Raw genomic sequence first — 26803 nt, forward strand, 5'->3', positions numbered from 1 at the left:
CAGAATACCCTGGACTTCTCTTTACTCTGCATGTAACATCTGGGAGCAGTCCCCAAGTGTTTTACAAATGCAGATTTGCAGGATTAGATTTTGATTTTGGCATGTGGAAGGCATATTTTGAAAAGCAGACATAGTAAAAGGTTTAAAAAATGTCCACTGTTTGTGAACCAGTGTTCTGTAATTTGCAAAATGCTTTTTGCAGTTCTTGGCTAAGCACTCTACAGAATCATGTTAAATAAAGAGGCACAAACTTTTATGTTTGAGGTGATAGCAAACAGTCTGTTTTCCTTTTGGGGTGCCTTGTAGAAAAGAAAAGCGTAGACAAGAAAAGCTGAGGACCGACATGGCTGCGTTTCGTTAACGCTGCTATACAAGAGTCAGTCATTGGTGTTCAGGGAGAATATTCTCCTAAAATGGCTTCTCCTTTTTGCGTCCTTTCTGTAAGAAATGTTGAGTTGTAGAAGTGTTGAGTTTTGCGAAATTATGAGTTCTCAAGCACCTTCAAAAAACCCACAACGCATATACATTTTTGAGTTTTAGCTGGTAGAGGTCTTATTTGCTCACCGTAAGCAGCCCATAATTTCATTTTGTTGTGATGTATTTATTTTGTTAATTACTTTAATACTTTTTAGGGAAATTACTACTTAGGAATTTCCATTAATATTTTGGTTGACAGAGTAAATCTTGGTACTTTTGTACCCTTTCAAAAACAGGACTTAATTGCAAGGGCATATAGTAATATCTTGAATGTAATGTTAAAATGTTTATTTTCTGGTTTCTAGTATTGATTGGTATATGTTTTTATGTGGATACATGCATTAACGTATTTATTCTTTCTGCTCAGAGGCAGATAGTGGCAGAAGTTAGTCTAGTTGTACTCTAAATTAATTTTGTTAAATCAAACCAGAATTTGTTGCAAATTCATTCAATGCAAACGTTTAAAAGCACTAGCAGGGCTGATGCTGTTAAATAGAAGTTCAGTTCCCTGAACTGAATCAGAGTTAGGTTTACTGAATCGAGTACTGTGATTCTTTTTATCCATCTATCTATCTATATCTATATGTGTATCTGTATCTCTCTCTATAGGTATACATATCTAGAGATACCTATATCTATATCTGTATATAAAAAAACAATGCTACTTTATTTAATGAGAATTGATAATCTAATCCTCCTGGGATTCTTTTCTCGCAGACATTTCGGTGCATTTTTGCATTGTGCGTGGAGGGCAGTGCCAGCTGTTGATTGTCATCTTTCTCATGTCCGTGATAAAGAACCACTCAAGAGCACTGAAATATGAGAATGTCATTAGCTTTCCTCCTGGCAGAAGCGCTTAAAAAAGCCACAACAGAAAGTGCTAAGGAGAAAATAGATTGCAAATTGAAGGGCGGGGAGGGGGGAAAGCAACTACAATGAGGTTTTGTTTAGACCTTGGAAAAAGCAAAAACAGGGTAAGGAGATTGTGCTGGCACAAAGGGGAGAGAGCGAACTTGGTGGCTGGTTGGAGAGGGAGTGAGGGAAACCTCCATGCATCACACGCGACGCCTTGCTTGCGTGTTTTGTTGTCAGGATTTGGGCAGGCGAGCCTTTCGAGGGCACCAGGTGATCCGAGCGAGTTTTGTTTGCCATGACTGATGTGCCTGTAGCACTGCTGATTTAGGCAGAGAGTGCGATTCTGAATTTAAGCTGATGTTAGGTGGCATTGGAAGCTTACAGGTTTTTTTGGTTGGTTTGTTTGTTTTGTTTTTATGTTTAAAAGCCACTGTGCATATTTAAAGACAAAAGATAGGATTCATTTAAAGATGGAAGATTCATTAAAAAAAAAAAAAAAAAAGCAAGCCCCTTGTGTGCCTCATGTAGTTATGAAGCCAAAGGGCCTCTCTTTCTAAATAAAAACACAAACTAGGCAATAAGTGCTGTGCTCTGTGCAGACACTGCTTAAAGCCAGTGTCTTAACTCAGGATGAAGAATATAGCCCTGGTTATGCTTCTGCTTGAATTTCTTCTGATTATAATCAGATGAGCAGGGAGAGAGATGGATGTAAAGCATGTATGTTAGGTATAGCAAAAGCTCCAGTTTTAAAGTGCATCTATTAGGAAGGGAATAAATGCCGCATTTTGCACTGCCTCCTAAGGTAGAGAGAAGCAGGCAAGGATGGAGTCAGGAGGGAAGGGAGGCAGTGGAAACAGCAGCAATATGTACGCTTGCCTGCCTGTCTCACATTAATGGAACAGCTTGCGAGGTCTACGGGGAATTTGCATTGGCTCTGTCACTGGTATTATTTAGTTCCTTATTTATTGCTAGTGGCTTGATTGTGCTGTATTTTCCCAGCAATGAAAGCTTTTAAAGATCATGTCTGACTCCTTTTGGACAGTGCTGTCCAATTTCTCTCTGCCTGCTACCAGCATGTTGAGGCGATCCAAAAGGTAATCTAAGGTTTTTGCTAGTAATTCTTCTGATATTTTTCCCAGCTGCTTGTTTAATACTGTGTAGGTTTGCTTTCTTCTTTTTTTTGAAGGATAAATCATTTTCCTGGTACACTAGTTGTGATTTCTTAGTGATTTGTGATTGTATTCATTTGAAAAATCATATACTGTGCAGATCCACTATTGGTCCTTTTTTTTAAGGTATTTATTTAAATGTGTTGTTCCTTAGTTCTCATAGCATAGAGTGTGATAAGGGGTTTGTTTCCACAAAACGATGGATTGATGTTTTACTGAGAATTAGCTTTCTTAGGATTCTAAGTAGCAAAACAGTATTGTGATGATAGAGGCAGCACTAGGCAGGGCTTGCAAGTGTTTTGACTTACAGCACGTAGTTTACTTAGAGATATGCATAACCTTACCTTTTAAAATCGTTCATAGTAGTTTTAGCGTTTTTGTGGAGATGTAAATAAGTTACTGTAGTAGCTAATAGGTTGACTAAAAAAGTCGTGCTACTCTCTGGGTTTTGGTAAAATTGCAATGAAGCGTGTCAACTAATAGATGCTATCAGATCTGATGCAGTGCAGACAGTGTTGTCCCTTCAGCATTGGGGTATATCACCATAAGCATTGCGCATCAAGTGTCCTATGGAGTTTAACGTAAGTGGCCTGAAAACTTATTGGAGGAATAGACTTGTAGAGTATGGTAGACAGCTAACCCTGACTAAAGCCATGTATTCAGGTTTATGAGTAAACCATTACAGCTAGTATCAGAATATCTCATTGGTTGATACAGTTGGAAATCAGAGTACAAGCTTTGACTTGATTTTCAGGGTGTGTTTTGTTTATCAGCTATCAAAAGTGAAATTCTTCTATCAAAAGTGGAGATGGTAGCTCCAACAAAGGACAGATACTGCTTGGAACACTGTTTCCTGCTATCATTCCCCTTTTGTGGCTTAAGTTTTACCATAGTTATCTTCTATGCGGAAAGGTTGTGTGTGCATGTGCCATTTTATTTACTCATTTATTTATTTATTTATTTAAAGAAATTTTACTAAAAGATTTTGTAACAAATTTTAAATTTAGATCGGGTTGCAAAGAATTGTATTAGAAATCATATTTTAAAAAATACTACCTTTGCTGTTTTTAGCTTGTTCTTTTAAAGGAAAAGAGCTCCTTGAGATTCAGGTTGATGGGTTTTTCCCCAACAGATGCGTTTCCCTATAACTTTCAGTCTCATTGAGTAGTTACAACAGCGGCTGGAAAGAGGAACAGCAGTGTCAGAGAAAGCTCCTTCCTGCCTTCCAGCTGTGCTGAATGTGGCTGGGGAGAGAATGGGAGGCAGGTCAGCGTCCTCCAAAGGCTAAGGCTGGTAGGACATGGATTTTGGGTGCTACTTGGCCACCCAGTGCGGTGTTGAGAGCCCCGACTCTCAGCTGTGTTTGGCAGTGATGTCCTAGGCGAGATGGGGAGAACCAGGAGGAGAAAGGAGTTGGGGTTAGGGCAGGGGAAGGAGAAGGGGCTTTGGGGAAGAAGGATATTGCTCCCTTTAATTTAAAAAAAAAAAAAAAAAAAAAAAGAGGCTTTGTTAGACCTGCTGCTTATGGAGCAAGCGAACTGTCTCTTCCTACTAAGTGCTTTGTTTTTGTAAGGCTCACTCAGTTTTAGATGTTGTGCATGCTGAAAGGCTTTTGCCATGATTTCTTTTCTTCGTGAAAATTTAACTCTCATAGGCTTCCATACGGAATGGGCATTGGCAGCGTTTCTGCAACATCAAGTATTTTTTTGAATACCTTCTTACTGTTCCATTTTGAATCTAAACCTAGGTGTCAAGATCAGAAACAACTTGAGAGATACTAGCAAAGTTTTGGGTGCAATATATTGTCAGGAAGCTCCTAGTCAAAACTTATCATTCCATTTATTTGCTAGCAGTAGACGTACAAAAAAAAAGAAATTGATCTGTAAATCTACTGTATGTCTTAATGGAAAAGAGATTACTTTTTATTGATTTGATCACATAAATGAGCATTAGGTACTTCAAAACGATCCAACAGCTATATCAGAATTCATAGCAGAGAGGTGCTGTGTCAAGGCATGCGATAGCAATCCTGTTTCACACGGCGCAGAAACCACAGTCTTCAGTCAGCTTTAGAAATAAAATATTTCAGCATATGTGACAGTTTGCTGGGAATATCACCTTCTGCCATGCTCTGCTGGCACGTTGCCCAACTCCGTAACTACTGTCTTGTGGGAGGTGGGTAGGCGGGTTGGACAGGGCTTAGGTGGATTGTAATAGAGGGGCTAGTTCAGAGGGGACAGGGTTGTGTTGCAATTCTCGCGAGGGCACTGGTCCTGGAAACCCACGTACGCAGTGGCTTTGCTCCCAAGAGTATCTGGACTCTCTGGGGGTGTGCGTATATGAATGTGTGTGTAAGTAGTAAGCGCTTCAATGGCATTATTAATATGAGAGAAGTCACTAGATATTTAGCTCTTTGCAAAGCCAGGAGCTGAGCATTTCTGAGCATTAATATTCTCCGAATTGTGGCATCTGTGCACTCTGAAAGAAGTACCCATTTTACTAATTGAATATATATTTTTCTGTTTTAAATTGTCTCCCGTTCAAAGTGTAATGTTTAGCACTTTTTAGTAAATTTCTTTTTAAAATTATGATTGCAATTTAAATGTCTTGTACAGAATTGGAATCTTAGAAAGCTTTAGCAGTAGGGTATTTTTTCCTGTCTCAAGCATTTGACACAGATTTCCTCTGATTTTTCTGCCCGTAAAACTCTTGTATGGTTCTCATGTATTTGTGATAAATTGTGTGCCCTTCAAGATGGAAAAGCCCAAAATTAATTTCTCTTACTTTTTTTTTCCTGCTGCTTATTTTTGCATCGCAAGAAAGGGTTTCTGTTGGTATTCTCTGCCTATTGTCCTATGACATCCTTCTCTCTAATGGCAGCTTCTGACATGCACTAAAAAATCCTAAAGGGCTTCACTCCTGCGCCACTTTTCCTACATTAGGAGGCAAATGTCATGAAGGACTACCCTTTCTCCCTGCTGCATTATGGTAAAATGAGCTCTCTTGTGCAGCTGGTGGGATCCTCAGTAGGGCTAATGGTACGGTCAAAGTGAACCATCTGTTCCTTTGGTCAAAGTAGCTAGCTTGTTTCTTCTTCAGCATATTCCCAGAAGGATAGAGAAAGTCAGGAGCAAACTGTAAATACATAAGTTTGTCATGGGAGGGGTGATATAAATCAAATTTACCTGTCAAACTGGTTTGATATGAATATTTATGATTGAAAACTACAGAAGAAATATGAGACTGCTGTGGTTCAAAGGGCATGTGGGGTGATATGCCGTTATCAGCTGTGCCGAGGCTTTACCTATTGAAATCGGTTTGTGGAAAGATAAAGCAAGATTCTGACATATTTAAATTAAATGCCTTTGTTTTAAAATCCTTTTGTTCCTCTGAGCTTTGGGCGTAGCTTCTCTTGAATTTACTCTTAGAGTTTGCTCTGTCTTTACCGCAGTGTGAAATTGTGCAAATGGATGTGGAGTGGTTTTGAAAAATCAAATTGATTTAGAGCGATGATTTATAGTGTTACCTCATTTTTCCAGAAATGTTTAACCCTGTCTGAGTGAACAGGCTATGGCTATTTATTTTAATAATTCCTTTTTGTCTCGTGACTTTGTGCAAAGATTGGGCAGGGAAGAATTATGTATGGAAGTGACTTGCAAGCTAACTGGTGAATCACTAAGGTGGATTTCCGTTAGGAAGGAAGTGCTGTTTTCATGTACAAAATTACCACTGATACTCTACATTTCTTTCCTCTCTTCTTTTCAGTGAAAGGCTACCAGTGATGCAGTGATTTCACAATCTGTACAAAACCACTGGAGTTAGCCACCTTTCAAGTATGAAACAACTTTGAAGTGGCAAGACTCCTCCAAAATCAGTGGTTCTATGAAAATCAGTGTATTTAATTATAAACAGTTTCTCAGTAACTACACAAAAATGTTTTTCATGACTTAAATATTCACAAGCAATAAAAGAAAGCACCTTTCACTGGCATATAACCGATACTTTTTGATGCATTGACATATTGGTGGTAACCTGTTAGGCTCCATAACGGGATTGTACTAGATTGTGTGTCCATATCCTTTGGACTGGATCAGTGTCTTTTATGTTGATTCATTTAGACTGACATTAAAAGCTGTGTGTGTCAGAAGGGTGCCACTTCCTCCATATATACATTGTCATTGTGAAGAAAAACAGTTAGTTTGAAGCTAGCAAAATACTTCCTTTTTTGTGGTAACATAAGGCTAATCTTAAAAATGTGAGCCTATATTATAATGTACTTAATGACAGCTGTCATTCCACACATTTCCTTACTCAAATGAGTAAAATAAGTGCTTCCTTTTTGCTGAGAAGAATGTGAAAGATCTGGAAATGTGATGTTTTTGATAATATTTAGCTCCTATTTTTTAAGCTTGTATGAAGTCCGGCTTAGCTCAGAGTATTACATGGCCTCAAATTTGACACTCCTAATTGGAGAGGGAATTTAATTTAAATTACTTTTGCTAGTATTTCAGTATGGCCTTAGGACAAAAACGCTGACAGTGTTTTGGGGGAGAAAAAAAGTCTATTTTATCTCCTGAAAATCTCTTTAATATGAGAAGAAAGTGTTTTTGTATTGTGTGAAAACATAACAGGCGTTTTGTTCAGAGTGCGTAGGAAATGTTTTGTGCAGGTGAGGCAGATAACAGATGAATTGCTGTGAGCTTCCGGTAGACTCTCCCTTATGGGGTATTTGTGCTACTTAAAGGCAAGGAAAGAGCCTGGTATGCTGTGAACGGAGGAAGGGTCTTGCTAATATCCAAAATATGCCTAATAATTTAGGGAATGTGCCTGTGTTGTTTGTAACTTCTAGTTTATTTGGGTTTCTGTTTGCATATGTCAGTTTTTAAATCCATTTTGAATACCACTGTCATTTTACTTCCCTATTAGACTAAAACCCAGGGTGTCTCAGAGGGTTAACGCTCAAGTTGCAAGCCTTGAAAGCTCTTTGTTCAGGTGGAAGCTCCTGTACAAATATTTGGCTATTGCCCAGTGCAAACCAGTTGTTCAGGTCCTTTTTTTTTTTTTTTTTTTTTTTTTTCCCCCTGTGGAGAGGAAACTAAGCAACACACAAATCATGGATGATTTGACAAATTATTTGGATTTTTCTCATAGAAGAGGCTACTGAATATAAAACAATCTTGCACTGACTTTTGAAGAGAGAGCAAAAAAGATGGTTACTGGGGAAAGAGCCTGACTTTCTCCCTTAGGTTGCAGAGCAGATGGGGTGGGACGAGAGACCCCGGGCTTGGCAGTGGCCCCTCTGCGAGCCATGCCGCTGGGGAAGGTGAGGCAGGGAGAGCACATGCCTGCACACGTGCACTTCCTGCCGTTATCTGAAGTAGATGCGTTTGGGTTTTGGAGTCCTTACAATGTCCGTGCATCTGCTTATCTCGCCTGATGTTTGTGTCGGACAAGTAAATTTTAAATCCAGAGTGCCCATCAGATTAAAGTGCCGGGGTTGATGGTGCTGAAGTGTTGGTGGGTGCTTTGGCTGCGCTGGGTTGCTCCAGTTCCTCGGGAGGCTCCTGGTGCAGTTGGCTCTTGAGGTCTTGCCTCTGCGAAGGATGACAGAGGCTGTGCTCAGGAACGGTGCTGCTCTCGAGAGGCCAAGGAAAGCCTAACAGGAGGCTAGCTTTAATGCACTGAGATTTCAGCGCAGTAGATGTCCCGGTCTGAGGTGGCTCTACCCGTGCCATAATGTTTCTTCTCACAGAGTTGCGGGGTAGCGATGAGGAGCAACTAAGAGACGTGTCCTCTGGTGCTCTTGGAATTCCCTTTATTTTAATGGCAACTGAATGCCAATTTTAACAAGGAACTATATACTTTAGGGCAAAATGTTTTTATGAAAAGCGATCCCTATTTCAGAAACTGGGATATACATGTTTTCTTCTGTTGCCTTATACCTACCTGGAGGCAGATAACTTAGTTTTTGGTAAGGTGGTGAACACTTGGTATCTTGATCGCCTCTCAATTTCCATCTGAAGGAAGTTGCATTTTCTTTCAAACTGTAAAGAAAAACACCTTTTAAGTGTTTTGATTTACATTTGTAGCTAATTATCAGATATTCCCTGAATAGCTTTTCCCATTCCATAAGCTGAACTTTTTTTTTAATTTTTACCATTGTTTTCAGGACTGCACAGTAACGTCTAAATGCTCTTTAGAGTACCTTTGCAGTTCTGGTAAGAAGCACTTCAGTAGTGAAAACTCGTAGTTTATTCCAAGCTGCTTTAAAGTTGCTTTTAGTTATAGAGACTTAGCCAATACACCAGCCAGATCCAGAAATTGTATTTTTCCTATATTAAATTCTGCAGCTTGTCTAGCGTTGTGTGAACTATATTATTGACTTCCCCAGCTGTCTAAAAGCTTGGGAGGCCTGTAGAGAAGTGGTTCCTTTTGCCATTTTTGACCAAATACTTCTTTTCTTTTGTCTGTCCATTAAACTACTTCAGAATTAGTAGAAGATGTAAATGTCAGTGCATGTGTTTTGTTTGAAGGAGTTACTTTTGGTATGATGAGGTATTGTCTGTGAGCCTGTAGTATGGCAGAGCCTATAGGACCCAGAGAAGTGAACCTCACTAGATTAAAATGTTTTGCAAGCGCTGAGAAGAATAGTCTTTCCCTGAATATTTCATCCCTAAGGGAAGTAGTTTGACTCTTGAGATGGTTATTGAGCTGGCTTATTCTCTAGGTTATTGTATGTTTGTTGTTGTTGTTTTTTCCCTCCCCGATCATAATTGCATGGTAGAATAGTATGTTACAATTTACTGGCTTAATTTAACCTAAACATGACTGCTATGGAATTTGAAGACCTGACTTTCTGTTAAGTGTTCTCATTTGTTTTCCTCTTTGTCTTCAAAAGGAAGACTAGGGAAAATGTGGGCCCACTGCTGAATGGGGCGGGTGCCCTGATGACAGAGGATACAGAGAAGGCAGAGTTATTGAATGCCTTCTTTGCTTCCGTCTTCACTGCTAAGGCCAGCCCTTAGGAATTCCAGACCCTGGAGATAAGAGAGAGAGTCTGGAGAAAGACAGACTCTCCCTTGGTTGAAGGGGATTGGATTAGAGATCATTTGTGCAAACTTGATATCCACAAATCCATGAGACCTGATGGGATGCAGCCACGAGTGCTGAGGGAGCTGGCGGATGTTATTGCTAGGCCACTCTCCATCCTCTTTGAAAGGTCCTGGAGATCAGGAGAGGTGCCTGAGGACTGGAAGAAAGCCAATGTCACCCCACTCTTCAAAAAGGGCAAGAAGGAGGAGCCAGGAAACTCCAGGCCTGTCAGCCTCACCTCCATCCCTGGAAAGGTGATGGAACAGCTCCTCCTGGACGTCCTCACTAAGCATCTGGAGGACAAGAAGGTGATCAGGAGGAGTCAGCATGGCTTCACCAAAGGGAAATCATGCTTGACCAATCTGATAGCCTTCTATGACGGAATGACTGGCTGGGTAGATGAGGGGAGAGCAGTGGATGTTGTCTCCCTGGACTTCAGCAAGGCTTTTGACACTGTCTCCCATCACATCCTCCTAGGTGAGCTCAGGAAGTGTGGGCTAGACGAGTGGACAGTGAGGTAGCTTGAGAACTGGCTGGATGGCCGAGCTCAGAGGGTTGTGGTGAATGGCGCAGAGTCAAGTTGGAGGCCTGTAGCTAGCGATGTTCCCCAGGGGATCAATACTGGGTCCAGTTTTGTTTAACTTATTCCTCGATGACCTGGAGGAAGGGACAGAGTGCACCCTCAGCAAGTTTGCTGAGGATACTAAACTGGGAGGAGTGTCTGACTCACCAGAAGGCTGTGCTGCCATTCAGAGGGACCTGGACAGGCTGGAGAGCTGGGCGGAGAGAACCTCCTGAAATTCCACAAAGGCAAGTGCAGGGTCCTGCACCTAGGCAGGAATAATCCCATGCACCAGTACAGGCTGGGGGTTGACCTGCTGGAAAGTAGCTCTGCAGAGAAGGACCTGGGAGTGCTGGTGGACAACAAGTGAAGCCTGAGGTAGCAACGTGCCCTTGTGGCCAAGAAGGCCAATGGGATCCTGGGCTGCATTAGGCAGAGTGTTGCCAGCAGGTGGAGGGAGGTGATCCTGCCCCTCTCCTCAGCCCTGGTGAGGCCTCCCCTGGAGTCCTGTGTCCAATTCTGGGCTCCCCAGGACAAGAGGGACATGGCACTGCTGGAGAGAGTCCAGCAGAGGGCTACAAAGATGAGTAGGGGACTGGGGCATCTCTCCTATGAAGAAAGACTGCGAGAGCTGGGCCTGTTCAGTCTGGAGAAGAGAAGACTGAGAGGGGATCTGATCAATGTGTATAAGTATCTGAAGGGTTGTCAAGAGGATGAGGCCAGCCTCTTCTCCGTGGTGCCCAGCAACAGGACAAGAGGCAATGGGCCGACACTGAACCACAGGAAGTTCCATCTGAACCTGAGAAAAAACTTCTTCACTGTGAGGGTGACAGAGCATTGGAACAGGTTGCCCAGAGAGGTAGTGGAGTCTCCTTCCCTGGAGATATTCAAAACTCGCCTGGACACGATCCTGGGCACAATATGCTCTAGAGGACCCTGCTTGAGCAGGGAGGTTGGACTAGATGATCTCCAGAGGTCCCTTCCAACCTCAACCATTCTGTGATTCTGTGATTCATTTTTGTACTTTCTGCAATTTTTGGGGTCTTGTTTCATTTCATGTTGGCCATGTTGGTTTCAGACTTCATGCTGGAACAAAGTAATGAGGCAAGAAAGCTGGGAAGCTGGGCGATGGTAATACCTGGCTCCCAGAAATGTATTTTACAACAGTCTGCTGCTTATACAGAAATAGGCTAATTGTATGTAATTTTAACAGTTCTATTTTTCTTTTCTTACTTTATCTTGAAGAAAATTTGAGGCATGTTTTCCTGTGCTTGTGGGTTTATCGTAGTTTATTACACATCCTTTGTAAAAAAAAAAAAAAAAAAAAAAACAAAAAAAAAAAAACAAAAAAAACAAACTTACTTGTTCGTAGTTGTTTGAATTATGAATAAGTACATAAAGCAATCAAGAAGCTTTTAGAGGTTTCTGAATTTATGTTCTGATCCAATTTTAGAACAGATATGTGTATGAAATACCTGCCTTTTTAACATTTATGTTAATTATGGATCAGTGATTTTAATAGGATTTAGTTTCTTACTGTTTTATTTTATGATTCCTTTTTGTCATCACTGCTACCGTTCGTGTGGTTTTGATACATTCATATATTTGTTCTTACTGCTTTCAACCATCTTATTGTAATTGGAGTTGCTTTTGACTTCCAACTTTAAGTAGATTAGCTTTTTAAACAAGGGTATGTTCTTAGGTGATGGTAGAACTGCGTTACCTTTGGCATGTGGTACAGCATACTTCAACCCTTAGCTTTTAGCTTTTAATGTTTGTGGGTTTTTTCTGCTTAGCTTTGTGAATGATCGTTTCAACATGGAGCTCCTGAAATTTCAGGATGACACGTGCAGATCTGCGTGTGGTATGTGTATGCATGTTTGTCAAACTAGAATGACCTTGCATGTGTGAAAAATTAGAACAGTAAGGTTACGCACCATTAGTTCAGATACCAGTTAAACTTTATACAAAAGACGGAGGTTTAACATGAAATCAGACTTGATTGTAACAGAAAACTATGGCCCCTTCCTGTGAGAATTCTCCTGGTCTTTTATCTGTGGCCGAGTGGGTCCCCATCGTGTGCCTCTCCTTCCTGTACTGCCTTATTTGTGTTTTCATGACTTAGTTAACTGAAAATGGCTTGTACAGGCTTGTGGTGTGTGGGATGTTTTTTTGTTTTTTGTTTGTGTTTTGTTTTTTTTCAGTTTGCTAGTTTCAACTTATATGTATAGCATTATTGTTATTGAATGTATTTTTGTGAGACTTTTTTCATTTCTTTGTTGTTTTATCTTAAACTATGTTTCTTTTGACAAACTTGCCTTTGTATGTGAGGCCCAAATAACTGAATACTTGTACATTGTAGTATATCCCTATACATGACCTGTTTTACTTGCTACTCTGAGTGTTTTCTGTGTCTGCAAAACTTGAGCACTTTTGTGTTAACGTATTTGACTTTTGAGCCAACTCCTGTCTAGCTGTACTTTTTCCTGTCTGTCATTAAATGAGTATTGATTGGAAAGGTCTTAAGTAGCTTTTCTTCTGCAGAACTGGAGAGAACAAACTGAGCAATGTGTATTCTTAATGTCTACTTTGGATTAAAACAGCATGCTAGCATGTACTTCTCGCCTTTATCTTGATTTGGTCGGGAACAGTTTGCTTTAGCTCGTGTGGAGACAGGTAAAGCACGACATGTTCCCCTTCTAAGCCAACCTAGTCTTGAATGGGTGATAAAAATTTTGTACTTTACATGCTAAGACTGCGATTTTACTTGGCCTGGTTATTTTCCAAATATGTCCATTAGGCTATTCTCAGGCTACCTTAGCACAGTGGATGTTGCTAGTATTTTTTTTGTAAATGTAATATTTTTGTAGACGTTTTCCCAACGTTTGCGTGTATAGAACATAATAAGCAGCAAATTTTTTTCAGTACTTGTGTTTGAATGGCTTTGGGGGGGAAATCTGTGTGTGTGTACCTACATACATAGAATATTTTATAATATTTTTGTAGTAAAGTGTTCTGTTCCTCCTGAAAAAATGAGCTTTTCTTCATTATGTGCTTATTAAGAAATGTTGCTATGATGGTGCTGGTACACATATATTTTTTAAAGAAGCTACCAAGGGTCAGAAAATAGTCATTTGCTTTAGAAAAGGCAGGGTCTTGCATAATGAAAGTACAAAGTGCGCTCTCACCTTGCAGTTTGAGAGCAAACATAAATTTAAGGTATCATTGTAAGGAAAGTGGCTTAAAACATTGATATTCTGGATTAACTAAGTTGTCTACTGTGCTTTTGTTATGTAGGGGATGAACTTGTGAATAGTTTACAACTTCGATAAATAACTTTTTTTTTTTTTTTTTTTTAAGTTGAAGCTTTGCAAAACTAAGCAAGCAAGGGGAGGGAAAAATGAGAAGGGAACTCTCTCATGTGTTTTTCCAGAAAGGTTGATGAATTCCTGCTAAGCTGCAAGGATGATTTGGAGAAGCTAGAGGCTAAGAACAACAACCCTCTTCCCCTATCAAAATTCACAGCCAGCCCTAAGCAGTGAAGGGTACAAGTGAGCTACAGACCTCGAAATGAGGAGGGTGAAGTCTAACAGCGAGGTGGTGGTCAGAGCACTGCAGCAGTCAAAAATGTAATGGGGAGGAAGGAGACAGCATGTACTCTGGTGTGCCAGTGGCTCAAAGCATGTAATATATGCTGCTGCTTACCTAGGAGGATTTTTTTAAAGGTCAGATATTTTGGTGGCTTTCACTTCAGAGGTAAATTCAAAATATCTAGGAAGCCTTTGTGCCAAAAGCAATGTGGAACTGGAAAAGTGTGTGGGTGTGACTTTACCCAAAGCTACCTGACTGGTTGAGAAGTTGGTTGTAGATGAGGACTTGAAAAGTGGTTTTACGTGTACAGCCACACTTTCTCCCTGGTGTCTGCTCTTCCGAGCATAGTTGTCCAAATGTAGTGTCTCGTTCTACTTGGCTTTTCTATACTATAATGGATTTGGAAAGTGGTTGTTAATTATACATACGGGATGAGTTTTAGTAAAGTTGAGGTTGTCCATCTAGCCCCTCTGAGAGCTGAGCCCAGAAATAAGTCAGGCTAATCAGCAGCAGCATCGGAGGTGGGAGCGTGGCCCCGCACTTGTTTGCCTCCGCCTTGACCTGAAAGCCCAAGTGAAGAGTGAGATTTGTGGTTCTAGCCTGTATGCACAGCATGCAGTAAGAAAAACCTGGCCAACCAGGCACAACCCCCAAGCCTCTGCGGTAGTTGTTAATCTCCTGACTCAGAAAGAGAAGTTTCAGCAACTAGGGCAAAAGCTCTGCAGTGGAGCTAAAGAAGGGCACAGGGTCTCTTTGCCTCTCCCAGGCTCCAATTTGAGGAAAAACCAGCTATAGCCGCACGGAGCACTCCCCGCTGCTGCCTGCTGGGGGGGGATCTGCTTTCTGTCTAAGGACTAAGGCTGTCCCGCTTGTGGTCTGCTCAACTCCAAGTATGCCCAAAGTGGCTCCTTTGGAAGAAGGGTAGTGTTTAAAGATTTCAGTTCTCCTCACCCTTGGTTCCCATGACTTACCTGTACTAATAGTGTCTGCACAGGCATTTGCCCTATCCTGGCAATAATTTAAGTTCAGTCTGACTTGATAATTTGTGTGAACCAGGGGAATGGCTTTTCAAGGCTATAGAGTAGTAAAATCTATGTAAACATGAAAGCATCTTTGGCACATCATCTTTAAGGAACTTCTGTATGATCTATTGAAAAGCTTTTGTCTGTGAATCATCACTGGAAAGTAAACCTTGGTCCTACTTTTTCAGAAAAAAATTACCTTTTGATTTTAATAGTTTGTACAGGAAAACTGTAGATGTTATCACCCCTTTTGGGTTTTATTTGTCTAACATGCAGAATATGTTTTAAAAGATTGGCAAATATTTAATTATAAATTTACATCTTTGCCCCCACTTACACTTATGTGTAAAACTCACTACTGTGTGACTGTATTAAAATCTACCTGCTCTACGCAGAAAAGGCAACTCCATCGAGACAGTCTAATTTGGGGGTTATTTCCAAAATAATGCACTGTTAGAATAGTTTTTAAATTAGATGTGTAATTTATTGTTACACTGGGATTTGAAGCTTGCAGTTAGCTCATAAAGACATAATTTGTTACATTTTTTGACACTTAAACTAAGAAAATGACATGAAACAAAATGAAGAGAACTTTTAATGTTATGTGTTACATAGCAATTGAGTGACTTTCACATAATTTGTTATGTAAGTTTTATATTAAAACTTCTCACTTTTGAATCTTTTCATTTTTGGCTAGTATGCTCAGCTTTTCCAGATGCATCTTTGGAGAGTGTTTAAAATGGGTTTGTTTTATTACGCACCTGTATGTCATTATAAGTTATGTGGTAAAAAGATTTGAAAAAATATAAATTCACTTTGTCACTTTGTCATATCAGTCTTGAATTTGGTTGAAATTTTTAGAGAAAAAAATTGTAATAATCTGTCTTTTGTGAGAGCTGCCAAGTGGAGAGCCATTTAAAAGGCAGTTGTGATATGTGAGACATTTAATTATGGAGTTGTCGGAAATAGAAAATGAAAGTATCCAATTATGTTTATATTTTTTAAATCCATCCTTTCACACTTTGTGGTGTGATTTCATGTCAGTATAGCACATAGCACGACTGAAGTGGGAGATGGCAATGCCTGAGAAGGTCAGCGTGTGTTGTCTCCCTTTAAATATGGTCTGCGTTCACTCTGGGGAGTCCGTTCTGTAATCAGAGTATTTTTTGTATTTTTGTCTTGTATAAAAATGAAGATAGCTAGACTCTGTGTGGGAGGAATATTTCAGAATAAAGTGGTGGATTTAGCTGAGAATGACTGTACTTTTCACTGTAATTCAGCGTGACGTTTTGTTTTGTTTGGCTTGGCAGAGTCCTTCCCACGTTGTTAATAATGCAAAAGGTCTAGACTGTACAGTGTGGGTGAAGCAGGTGTCCAACAGCCAGAAACATTAGGCAAGTTGGACATTAATTAGATGTTAACTGGCAATTTCAGCCTTTTCTTTCATAATTGCTTAACTTGAAATGGTGCTGTGTCTTGAATTTGTGTTCTAAACGAAATAGAAGGGTTTTCCAACATATAGCTTGTTTTAGATGAAATTAAATTAATCCTTTGCATGAAGGTAAGTTAATTCTTAAATATTAAGGTGTTAATTTTCCTCAAAGGAAATGAAAGAAGTTGTCTACCACCAACTTACTGCCTGCTTTGCAAGTCTTGCGTTGCTCGGCAGCTTGTTAACTGCAGTTGATGTATTCGTTAGCATGTTGAAATGTGTGGCATTATGAAAAGAAACATTCTTCCTATCTTCTCCCCATGCTCTCTTTGAACATCTGTGCAGAAGCGCGGCTTACATTTCACTAGCTAGAAACATCTTTAATCTCTGCTCCTTGTCTCGCAGAAAGGCCCATCCTTTCAGTCTTCCACGCTGTGACTTTAATTTACTGGTTCCAGGATGAGGCGTGGGAACATGCCTTGGCATCTTATTTCAGTGCAGAAGAGGGAGGCGAAGCCGTGCTGGTAGGACTTGTCCTGTGTTTCATGGTAAAGTTTTTACCGCTTTCTGAGAAGACTTCCTCACAAATATGACTGTTCTTCCTCTGAGGCAGCTCATACATTGCACATACATGGAGTAATATGAAATGGCCTATTAAAAAGGGGGGTGGGGCAGTCAGGAGGGGTGAAGCTTCTTATCCCAAGTGGAATATCCTTGAGTGAACAGTGGAGTCTACAAGAGCCTGGTACAGCTTTCACCTATAGGAAGCCTAACAAGTCGGAGCAAAATGGCCAGGAGTGAAAAAGACTAGTTTGTAAGATGTGTGTGTGGTTTTTTGTTTTTGTTTGTTGTTGTTGTTTTTTGTTTTTTAAGCTCACCAGAGGAAATAAGTTGGCAATGCAAACTCCAGAAGAGCTTGGCTTGGTTGAACAAATTGCAGCTATTTCTGTTGGATATCTTAAGCATGTTTCTAGTGACTTGTCCATGCAGACTTGGTGTGGAAAAGGCTCCTGCATTTCTGCACTCGTTTTTCGTCATGTTATTTTTCTTTAAGGCTGAATTCCTTTAGACTTCAGAGTTCAATCCTATTTCTTGGATGAGGTAGGGGGAAACATAGGAAGACTGCAAGCCGGCATCAAGGTCACAGGAGTCAGAGTTTGGTCTTATAAGGGGAGTTATACCTAGGACTTTTTTCAAGAAAAATGGAAAAAGCTATACTTGGACTGGTTTTCAAGCAAAACTCTATAAACGTGTAACAGGAGAGATCTTCAAGGGGACAGCAGATGTGTTATATGGGTGCTTATAGGGAACTCCTAATAAAAATTATGAAAAATGGGCAATGAAGACTTAGGTTGTAAAAAGTTGCATTAGTAGCATGCAAAGAAAAAAGCAATATGGATACACTATTAATTAGAAAAAGTGAATTTTGTAGAAGCACTTTGAATGAATTTAAATGGATTAAGTTTGCTTTTGTAAAAATCAGAGATGAGGATGTTGAGAATTTGTTTTATCTGGGTGGCAGAGAAGGACTGCCTAGAGATGCACTGCAGGAAGGATCCACAGTCATCTTGTCTGGACAAGATAAGTGGAAAGAGACCGAAGGCAGAGGTGGTTCGTAATCGTGGGACTTAATGACAGGAAGTATGGCCTGATTTGCTGGATGACTGATGATGTTGGGAAGAGGGAAGATCTGTATCCGTTCTGATTTACTTCTGTTGTGATGGAAAAATCTGTCTGGTATCTTTACAAAGTTGCTTGTTGGCCTTGTGCTTCCATCATTTATGTGCTAAATAAGCATAATAGCATTTCCCTAACTTACCAACCTTAGAGAGCTATGTAAAACTGAGACTATGTATACAAGAACAATCAAGGAGGAGAGGTCTTGCTCCTTGTTGTGCCGTCTGCCTTTCTCACCCTACTTGATGCTGATCAGACCTCTTCATCAGCCTCTTTGATTCACTGAATAAGCGAAAAGCTATATGAGTTTTTAACCAGGCTTGTTTTCTGATGGGTTAGGAGCTGAATTGCCTCATGGTGGAGTTTGATGAATGCCAAGAGCTTGTGCAAGATGAACTAGAAATGGGATGGGAAAAGGGGAGGAAGAATGAATTTCCTACTTTTGATGGGGCTGAACTGAGAGACTGATAAATCCTTTCTTGTGGGGATACATCCTCTGGTGCTAAAAGGTATGGAAATGCAAGAGAGCATATGAGCATTTAAGGTAGAGAGGGAGAGAGAGAGAGATGGATTGCATTTAGACTTCACAGGTAAAATTCTACCTCTGTTAAGCCTGTGACAGGAACCAGCATGATCCAATCCATCAGCAAATTTTTTGCATCAGACTGAGATTTGTGTCTGCAAATACTGTTCATAAGCTTGAACAAAAAGCTTGGAGGTGGCTGATACCTGATGGAAGAGAGAAGAAAAGCTTATTATAGGAACGTGCAAGCTACCAAATCTGCAGCCTGAACAATAACACTATTTTTTCTAGTTATTTCTAGGATGAATAACATTTAAACTATTCTTAAATGTGAGGGGGGGAAAAATCGGTTGAACCAGATGCTTACTTATTCTTATCTATTCTGGAGAACTAATTATTCCTGTTGTTGGTAGTGCTAAAGCTTACAGAATCGCTTCCATCTTTGAATTACTATAATTAAGGCAATAACTTCCACATCTAGTTAACATTGCTGTGCAGCTGGTGCATTCATTGACATGCAGATTTTGGATTTTGTAAATTTTCTGCCATTGTGAGTAAAAATTTTAAATGCGTATTTTCATTTCCAAAATGTCTGTTTCTCATGGGGAAGCCTTTATAAGGCAAATCAACAGAAACGAATTAAATATTTTCTAAAAACTTCTGTAACATCAGAGGAGGATCTCGTTAAACTTGATTTGGTGACATTTTGCTTAAGGGAGTATAAGTAATCACAAATGTCTTTGGTAGGTGTAGTCCCTCTGAAATGTGGATACCATTCTGTAGGCATGGCTTCTGGACTTGCTTGCGTGCACGTTCTGGGACACGTTGGATGTTTGACTTCTGAAGCTCTAGTTTGGAGAGTTAGGAGCTAACGCAAGAATCAATTCAGCGCTGAAAACCTGAGGTGGTTTACAAAACTAAAATTCTATAATTAAAAATCACTAATTTGATTCGTATATATTCATGGCCACTAATTAGAAAGTGCTTTAAGCTGTAATTTTTCTGTGCGTCTTTACCTGACGTCTGGGTTTCTGTCAAAGCGTATGGTAAGACTTGTGCTATTGGTGCTAATTTTATTTACTTGCATATACAGTATTTTCTGCTATGAGAAATTTTCTTTAGGCCTATCAATTTAGATAGATGTTGAGAAACTTCATTAGTCTTGTTCATTTCTAATAACCAGCACTGCTATGATATTGCTTGATACTGGTGGCTGATTGTTCCTTTTTAAATTGTTTTTCTGTGGCCCTCGTTTTCATTACGCGAATGCCTCGTAGGCATTAATCACTTTTGCTTTGTAGTATCAGCAAGAATCAGAGACGTATGGTGAATTGTTAAAATAAAGGATCAAATATTGATTTGTGCCAGAGTCGAAACGTTACTTTCTTTTCCAAATTGAAAAGACATACAAAACAAGGTATAGTAATTATTCCCTTCTTAGAGGATCAACATAAAATTATCTGTCAGTATATAGTTGCGGGTCTGTTGGTGTGTAGTTGAAGAGAACTAAAATTGCACGCAGCTCTCCGGTGCACTAGCAAATGTTCTCATAAATAACACGGGACAAGGGTGCTAGCTGCAGAGCGCATTGCAGTGGGTCCAAAAACAGTGTCCGGTTACCAGATCCAAATCCGATGTCCCGCAGTGTTCGGTTTCAGGAATGCACTTGGAGCACTTCAGTCCGTGGAACAAATGTTATTTTTACCTCAGGGAGAGAAGTTAACTCTAGAAATAGTGAGATTTCTGTGGCGATGGGAAGAAGCATTGTTACAAATATTTCAACCGTCGCTTTTGCTGTGCTTGTGAAGAATCGAGATGCTTTGGTGTTTTTATGGGTTTCTCGATTTCTGTTTGGCGGCCCGCGGGCCATCGAATGTACGTGCGAGATGGTGGTGGCCCTGGAGTGCTGGGGCAGGTGGCAACAATGGTATTTGGTGCTTGAATTTTGAGCGTGCTCCAGATGGTTTCACTGCCTGGAACTCTATCCTCTAATGCTGGGGCAGTAAAGAAACCCGGTACTATTAAGATCATATTTTGCTTAAACGAGAAGACCTGTAGGGGGGTTGGCCTCTAAAGTTATGAAGTGGGATGTAAGAAAAAAAAACATTAACGAGACCCATACCTAATATTAAATTGTGAGAGCAAAGGAGAGTCAGGGTTAGGCTCTCCTTGCATTTAATTAAAATAGCAAAACTTTGGCTTAGGAACAAATAATAGTTCTTGGAATGGCTGTGGACTAGTTAAGAACTTCCTTTTTTTTTTCCTAGTTAAAATACTCAGAGATGCATAGGTGACCTTTTCCTTTTCTGCTTCTCCCACTACTCCTGTTTTTTATATAATTTTGGGGGCAAGGAAACATAATATTGTTTGGAGAATTCATCGACAGTGGTAAACAATAAATATTGCAATTTAAGGGACTGATAATATGATCTCCTTTTTATCACAGGCCACGTACTTCAGTATTGAGTCCACTACCTGGCTAAAGCGCGTCTTCCAGGAAGGCATTTTGTCTACATTTGAACTGTTTGTTCCAACAATTAAATGACGAGCTCGGATTTCTTTGGCATTAAGTCCTAGCTAAAATTTACTAGGTTTGCTTCTTCGATATTTAGCCATTTTTGTTTAGGAGATGCTTAAATGTTTTTTTCTTTCTGTAACTATGAGAACTTCATCCCTGTTATTCTATAATTTCTGTGGGATTCCAAAGATCTGTTAAAGATTATATTTATATCCAAAGGGCCTTCCTTAGCCAGTAGGGAGTATATTGTATCTGTGTGTATATTTTTCTCATCATGTAACATGGATTTAAGAAACCAAAACGTTCTAGTTTTAGCCTCTATGTTTCAGCTTTTCCTTACTGGCAACACACATGGTTTGTGGAAGTGGCTAAATGGGCTTAAGTGATGTTCCTCCTTCCCTGGTTAGAGATCCAGTGAAACTGGAAGTTATCCAGTTTTTGAAGCGTAAGAAGAATAATGGTTTGTTCCTAACTTGGGTCCAGGCTTTCACTCAAAAACCATTCCCTCCTCTGCTGTACATTTGTGTAAACCTGACCTTTTTAAATGGGTCTCAGCTGTGCTTGCTCTCCAACCACTTAACTCTTTCTCTTTTGTTTCTTTATCTTCATAGAAAAAATGGATTTGTAAAAACTTGATCCAATTTGGCAAAAGCAGGCAAGCAGTAAAAAAAAAAAGAAAGAAAAAAGAAAAAAAAAGCTCTTGAATTTTGGATAGTTAATTTTCCCCATTATGCTGTGTTTTAAACGTACCAAGTTTCCATAGCGGGCTCCAGACATCACTGTGGTAAAGCATATTTTGGGAACCCTTTTTAGAAAGGGGCTATGACCATAGAAGATGGAGCTTTCTTTTCTTATTGTACTAATATTTTATATTGACCAACATCTTAATTTCTTATGTAGTAATTTGTATTAGAACACTCAGGGTTTTTTTTTTTTTATTGTGGAAGAGATTTGCCAGTAAAGTAATCATAATGATTATTTGGTATTAAGGTTGGACTTAAGTATTCTGTTGCTCTTTCAACAGTTAATGGAATAGAATAACTGAAGACATATCAAAAATCTCTAAACTGAGATTTAAGCTTCTTAAGATCAGGCTATTAATTTTTGCATATGATGTGCAAAATGGTAATCAGTTTTTGGATGGACTGTTGTTGAATAATTCATGAGTGTAAATGAAGATTGTATGGAATCAGTTGGATAATTTTGTGGAATGCTTTAAGTACACTAAAGAGCCAGAAAGGCAGTTAATAGTGCTTCAGCTTTATTGCTGTTTATTATAGCTGGCAGTTCAGTTGTATTTTTTTCTACTTACAGATCTCAGGCTTTGTCTAGAACCGCAATAAACAAGCGGACAAATTATTAATAGTCAGATACGCTGTGTCCTGTGGCAGCAACATAATTTTACATGAAACCGTCCTAATTGGCAGCCTGATGGTCGTATTTATTGTTGGGCTACTCCAGAAGATCTAGCAACGCAGGAAGGATCCCGGCAGATGTCAGGATTAGAAACTGCGTAAGCAAACGGCTGCGCGCAGCATTGTGTTAAACCAACGGGGAACTTCACATTACATGTCCTGAGTTTTGCAAGTTAACTCCCTGCTCAGTTTCATTAGTGTCCCCGCTCCTGTCTGTTCCTCAGCCCTATATCAAGCCCAACATGGTTTTAGTAACCTGTTTTGAAAACGACTGAAGTAAGCAGAAATGTTTCTGCCACCTGGAAAGAAAGTTGGAGTTACAATTAAAAAAAATGTAAATAGCTGAAATGTTTGGTTCGTGGTCAGATTTTGCTGTGGACTTTAGACTGTTTGTTCTGTTTAAGCAACAGGAAAAAAAACAGGATTTAAATATCCAGGTGCTCTTGTTCACAGCTTGCCAGATTGGAACATGTTTCCCTTGTCCATTACAGTTGCTTTTATGATCTTTACAGCTAATTAAATGCTTATTAGTAGAAAACATAGGATGGTGAGCAAATGGAGAAACGCATCAATCTCTTCATTTATCTGAGTTCTGAAACTCCCATAAAAGATGTCCAGACTCCCTCATACAGGGTGTCCCTCCTTCTGCTGGAACAAAGGCACCGAGGCGAGTGGAGCTGCCTCAGCACAGGGCTTGGGCTGCAACTCGCTTTGCGCAGGTTTAGTTAAGTATTGCTGCATATGTCCATGAATATTCTTGAATCTCAGATTTTAAGTTTTGTTAATAATCTTGCTCATCTGCTGAGTTGTACTAACACGTTACTTTGTCATTTGAACTCTGTCCTAGGGAATATCCCCTGGTTTCTCATAGTGTTACCTCGTAATTGTAGCAGATTCACAGATTGTGTTGCATATTGTTAAGAGCATCTGAAGTACTCGAGTGTTTCACCGTTTTCTGGTTTTTGTGTGTTTTGTAAAGCACACGTTGCACATGTTTTGTGAGTGAGGAATGTTTTTGTCAGCTCTCAAGCGGCCCGTGCAGCGTGAGATGCAGGATGTACGTTGCTCCCAATATATTAAGCCTCTTGCTGCTGACAAAATAACCTTCAGCCTTCTGTGTTTACTTCTCTGCAGACTCGGTATTGATATTCAGTGCATGAGGAAACATTGACCTAAATACTGAGGGATTCCTCATTAGCTGAAAGACATTTGGCAGGACCTGCCTTCAGATGCTTTTGTTCTTCTGATTATGCCTTATAATTTATCTTTCTTTCAGCTGTCGGACAAGCAACAGAAAGAGTTTGATTGTAACATCCAGCACATCGCCAACGCTCCCGCGACCACACTCCCCTCTTCACGGACACACAGGTAACTAACTCTCCAGGGCTGCTTTTCCTGGGAATCATTAGTGAAGATGTCCGTGGTCATTGCAGTGAGTTTGAACATATTCGTTATTCAAAAGATTGCCTTTGTAACTTAATCTGACCATAGTTTTTAACTTTTTTATACTTATAATAAAGCCCATATAATTTCAGAATAAATGTGTATGTCATGCTTAAGACTGTGATGTCTGGCAACCCTGGTACAGGATATGATCCACACCACACTGAAGTTTGGGGAGTGTTTTATTGATGTTTCTTTGTTTTTTAGGTATGAACAAGATTAAAAAATATTGCTTCTGTTTAAAAAAAAAAAAAAACTTATAAAAGTTGACTTTGTTCTGGGAAAAGTAAATGTAATCTAGGACTGTGTTCTTCATCATCTCTTCCCTGCTTTCTTTCCACTTCCCTGCCTTATCCTTTCTCCACTCTTTCTGGGGGATTCAATCCTTTAGGACCGCTACATCCTGCAGAAGAAACTTAGAGGAAGAATAAAGTCAAATAAAATTAAATACATACATGTAAGACAATATCCTCTTTTGAATCTCCTAGTGTGTTTTGGTTTTTTTGTGCCAGTGGCTGAACTGTAGTTCTTATGAGAAGAAACATCTGGCTTGTAGTTGCGTGCCCTGGCAGACTGTCAGCTGTGCTTCGTGCCCTCTTATGGTCTCTATCTGCTATTTAGCGCAGCAGGAAATGTGTGGTTTTTTTCTACATCACTGTCAGTTTTATCATGTCAGCAACTAGGAAATGCTCATTTCAAAGCAAATGGGCAACCGCTTCTTAGTCATCCAGGTGAAACGTGTGGAGATGTTTTTCTGAAGGAGAAGAAAGAACGGTCGTTCATCCTATGGTAACTGTGGGTTTTCCAAAAGGGTCCTCCCTGCCGACGCTGCGGCTTGCCCGAACAGCGCTTCTTTTGGTGTTTTGTGTGTTATCTGTGACCGCCTTGCTTCTGCTATTTCAAAATGCAAGAGAAGATGGTTGAGCTTCTGGTATGGCCTTAACGGACACCAGTCTTAGCATGAAACAGCTTGAACGAGTGCAGCACATAGGCGGCAACAGCAGAGCCTGTCTGGAAGCACATCGCAGTTGCATGTGAGACAAGTAACTGTTGTTTTCATTTTAATCAGACTCTCCTCCTACTACATGGCAATATGTTCTGTAAATACTTTCTGGAGATGGAAATTTAGGAAATGCTGAGAAAGAACAGCGAATTTATAGTAGCTCAGCAGCAGGAGCCATCTGCTTCTGTTGGCAGAGCATTGTATCTTGAGAGGTGACATCCAGCCTGTCAAAAGGAAAAAAGAACTTATTGTCCAGGGTCACCCACAAAAGTCTCGACTGCCATTTAAACTTTCATAAAAACTTGCCATATTCACTCAGGATGCTATAAAGCCCAGTCATGGACGGCTCAGGAATTACTTAAATGACATTGTTTTTTAAATGACCCGTATTTTTTTCAATTAAAATGTTAAAAAAAAATCTTAAAAGTAGTATATTCAAATTGTTTCAGTTTTGCTTTAGAATCTCAGATAAAATATGTTCAGAAGTAACTTGTCTGAATGCTTTATAGAACCAAGAGTTTGCATGGGTCAGTTCTACCTCACTGTGAACTCCTTTGGTTCTGCTGTGTGTTATGCTGACAGCAATAACTTCATAAAATTTCGTCTTAGCAAAGCCTTTTTGATTGATGTTGATGATTTTTGATTTTCTCTACTTAGTTACATTGTGCTCTTTAGTTTGCCCTTAAAGTTGATATGTGTGTTGGATTTAACAAATTCTAAATTAGCAACCCAAATATTTAACTGAAAGGAGATACAGAAAGATGCTTCTCAGAATATGAAAGTATTCTTCCTTGGCAGATTGCAACAAGATGTCAATGTGATCATTGCCGAGAAGACAAATGCAGAAATATACACAATGAAAACAACTGTGTTTTCTTTTCTTTTTGATATGCTTTTCTGCCCTGTCTGTTTCAAAAAATGAAAAGTTGATCTTAGTTTTCTTGATGCTATGTCAGGATACAAGCTTGTATTTTATTAGTAGTATGCAACTACCTTCTAGGAGCTAGAGTAACCGATTAGTGATACATCTTTTTTTTTTTTTTTTTTAGCTATAATTGTCAAATAATCATTTCCTTTATTTTGTTCTGATGTTGTATATGGGATTTAAGACTATTAATTAAAAGGACATCCTTTGTGACTTACAAGAGCAGGCAGCGGAGAATAGGAAGAGAAATCGCTTGTAATTGGAGTTCTCTAGCAGTAATGTGTTTAGCAGTCTTCCCTGAGAAAAATAATTTGTTCAGGAGGCAAAAGGAGATGAAATTTAGAGTCTTAAATGCTTTTCTTAAGAAATATCATATATGTGATGTGAGTTTGAGAATAAGCTATGATATCTGTATACTATTTGAACTGAATCTATCAATCCATCCATAACCTGGTAAGTTACTAAGAAATGCTGGAGTCTCTCCGCCACGGTTTCTGCTGTCTTGAATAACTGCTCTTGGTGTCCGTTCTAAAGCTCTTCTACGAATCAGAGAAAGAGCGAGCAGGCAGAGAAACCAGGGAGGCGTCCAGAAATTTCTTATTTGAAACCACTCTAGAATCAAGTTCTCTATGGCACTAGCCTCAGAAGTTGTTCCTCTGTATGTAACGTAAAGGTCCGTGGGTGTGGTGTAGCACACTCGACTGTCCAGCAGGGAAACCTGCCTCCTAGTGATCCCTAATCTGGGAACATACACTTTTGCTTGTATCTGAACAGCATCAAGGTCAGATGTCAGGCAATTTCATAATGTTGAAAATCCTAGGAAATCTAGAGGAAATGTAATATGTGAAGAGACCTAAATGTCTGCAATGGAAGTACATCCAAGTACGTTCCTTCTGACAGGAAGTCACTTGTGACTGAGGGGCTCCTAGTGTATGTGAAGTATATTAATTCGCTTCTTAACTTGTATGTTATCCCCCAATGTTTTCCAAAGTGACTTTGGATCTTGGTACGGAAAACTACAGCTTGTTAACTTCAAGGGAAAATCACGCTGCTTATTTAGTCACCCGAACTTGGACAGAAGTGCCCAGTTTTAGGAACA

The 26803-nt window shown here is 39.7% G+C and overlaps 1 protein-coding gene across 10 annotated transcripts in view; it reads left to right on the forward strand.

Annotated features, from left to right (window-relative positions):
* Positions 1-26803, forward strand: part of MAST2 (microtubule associated serine/threonine kinase 2) — a 208041-nt gene that overhangs the window by 108807 nt on the left and 72431 nt on the right. For all 10 annotated transcript variants that reach the window (XM_068953003.1, XM_068953009.1, XM_068953004.1 and 7 more), the window contains one exon: positions 23610-23701. In XM_068953003.1, coding sequence (XP_068809104.1) covers positions 23610-23701 — 92 coding nt within the window. The remainder of the gene's footprint in view (positions 1-23609; positions 23702-26803) is intronic.

The sequence above is a fragment of the Struthio camelus genome, chromosome 8, assembly GCF_040807025.1.
Source record: "Struthio camelus isolate bStrCam1 chromosome 8, bStrCam1.hap1, whole genome shotgun sequence".
NCBI classification, from domain to species: Eukaryota; Metazoa; Chordata; class Aves; order Struthioniformes; family Struthionidae; genus Struthio; species Struthio camelus.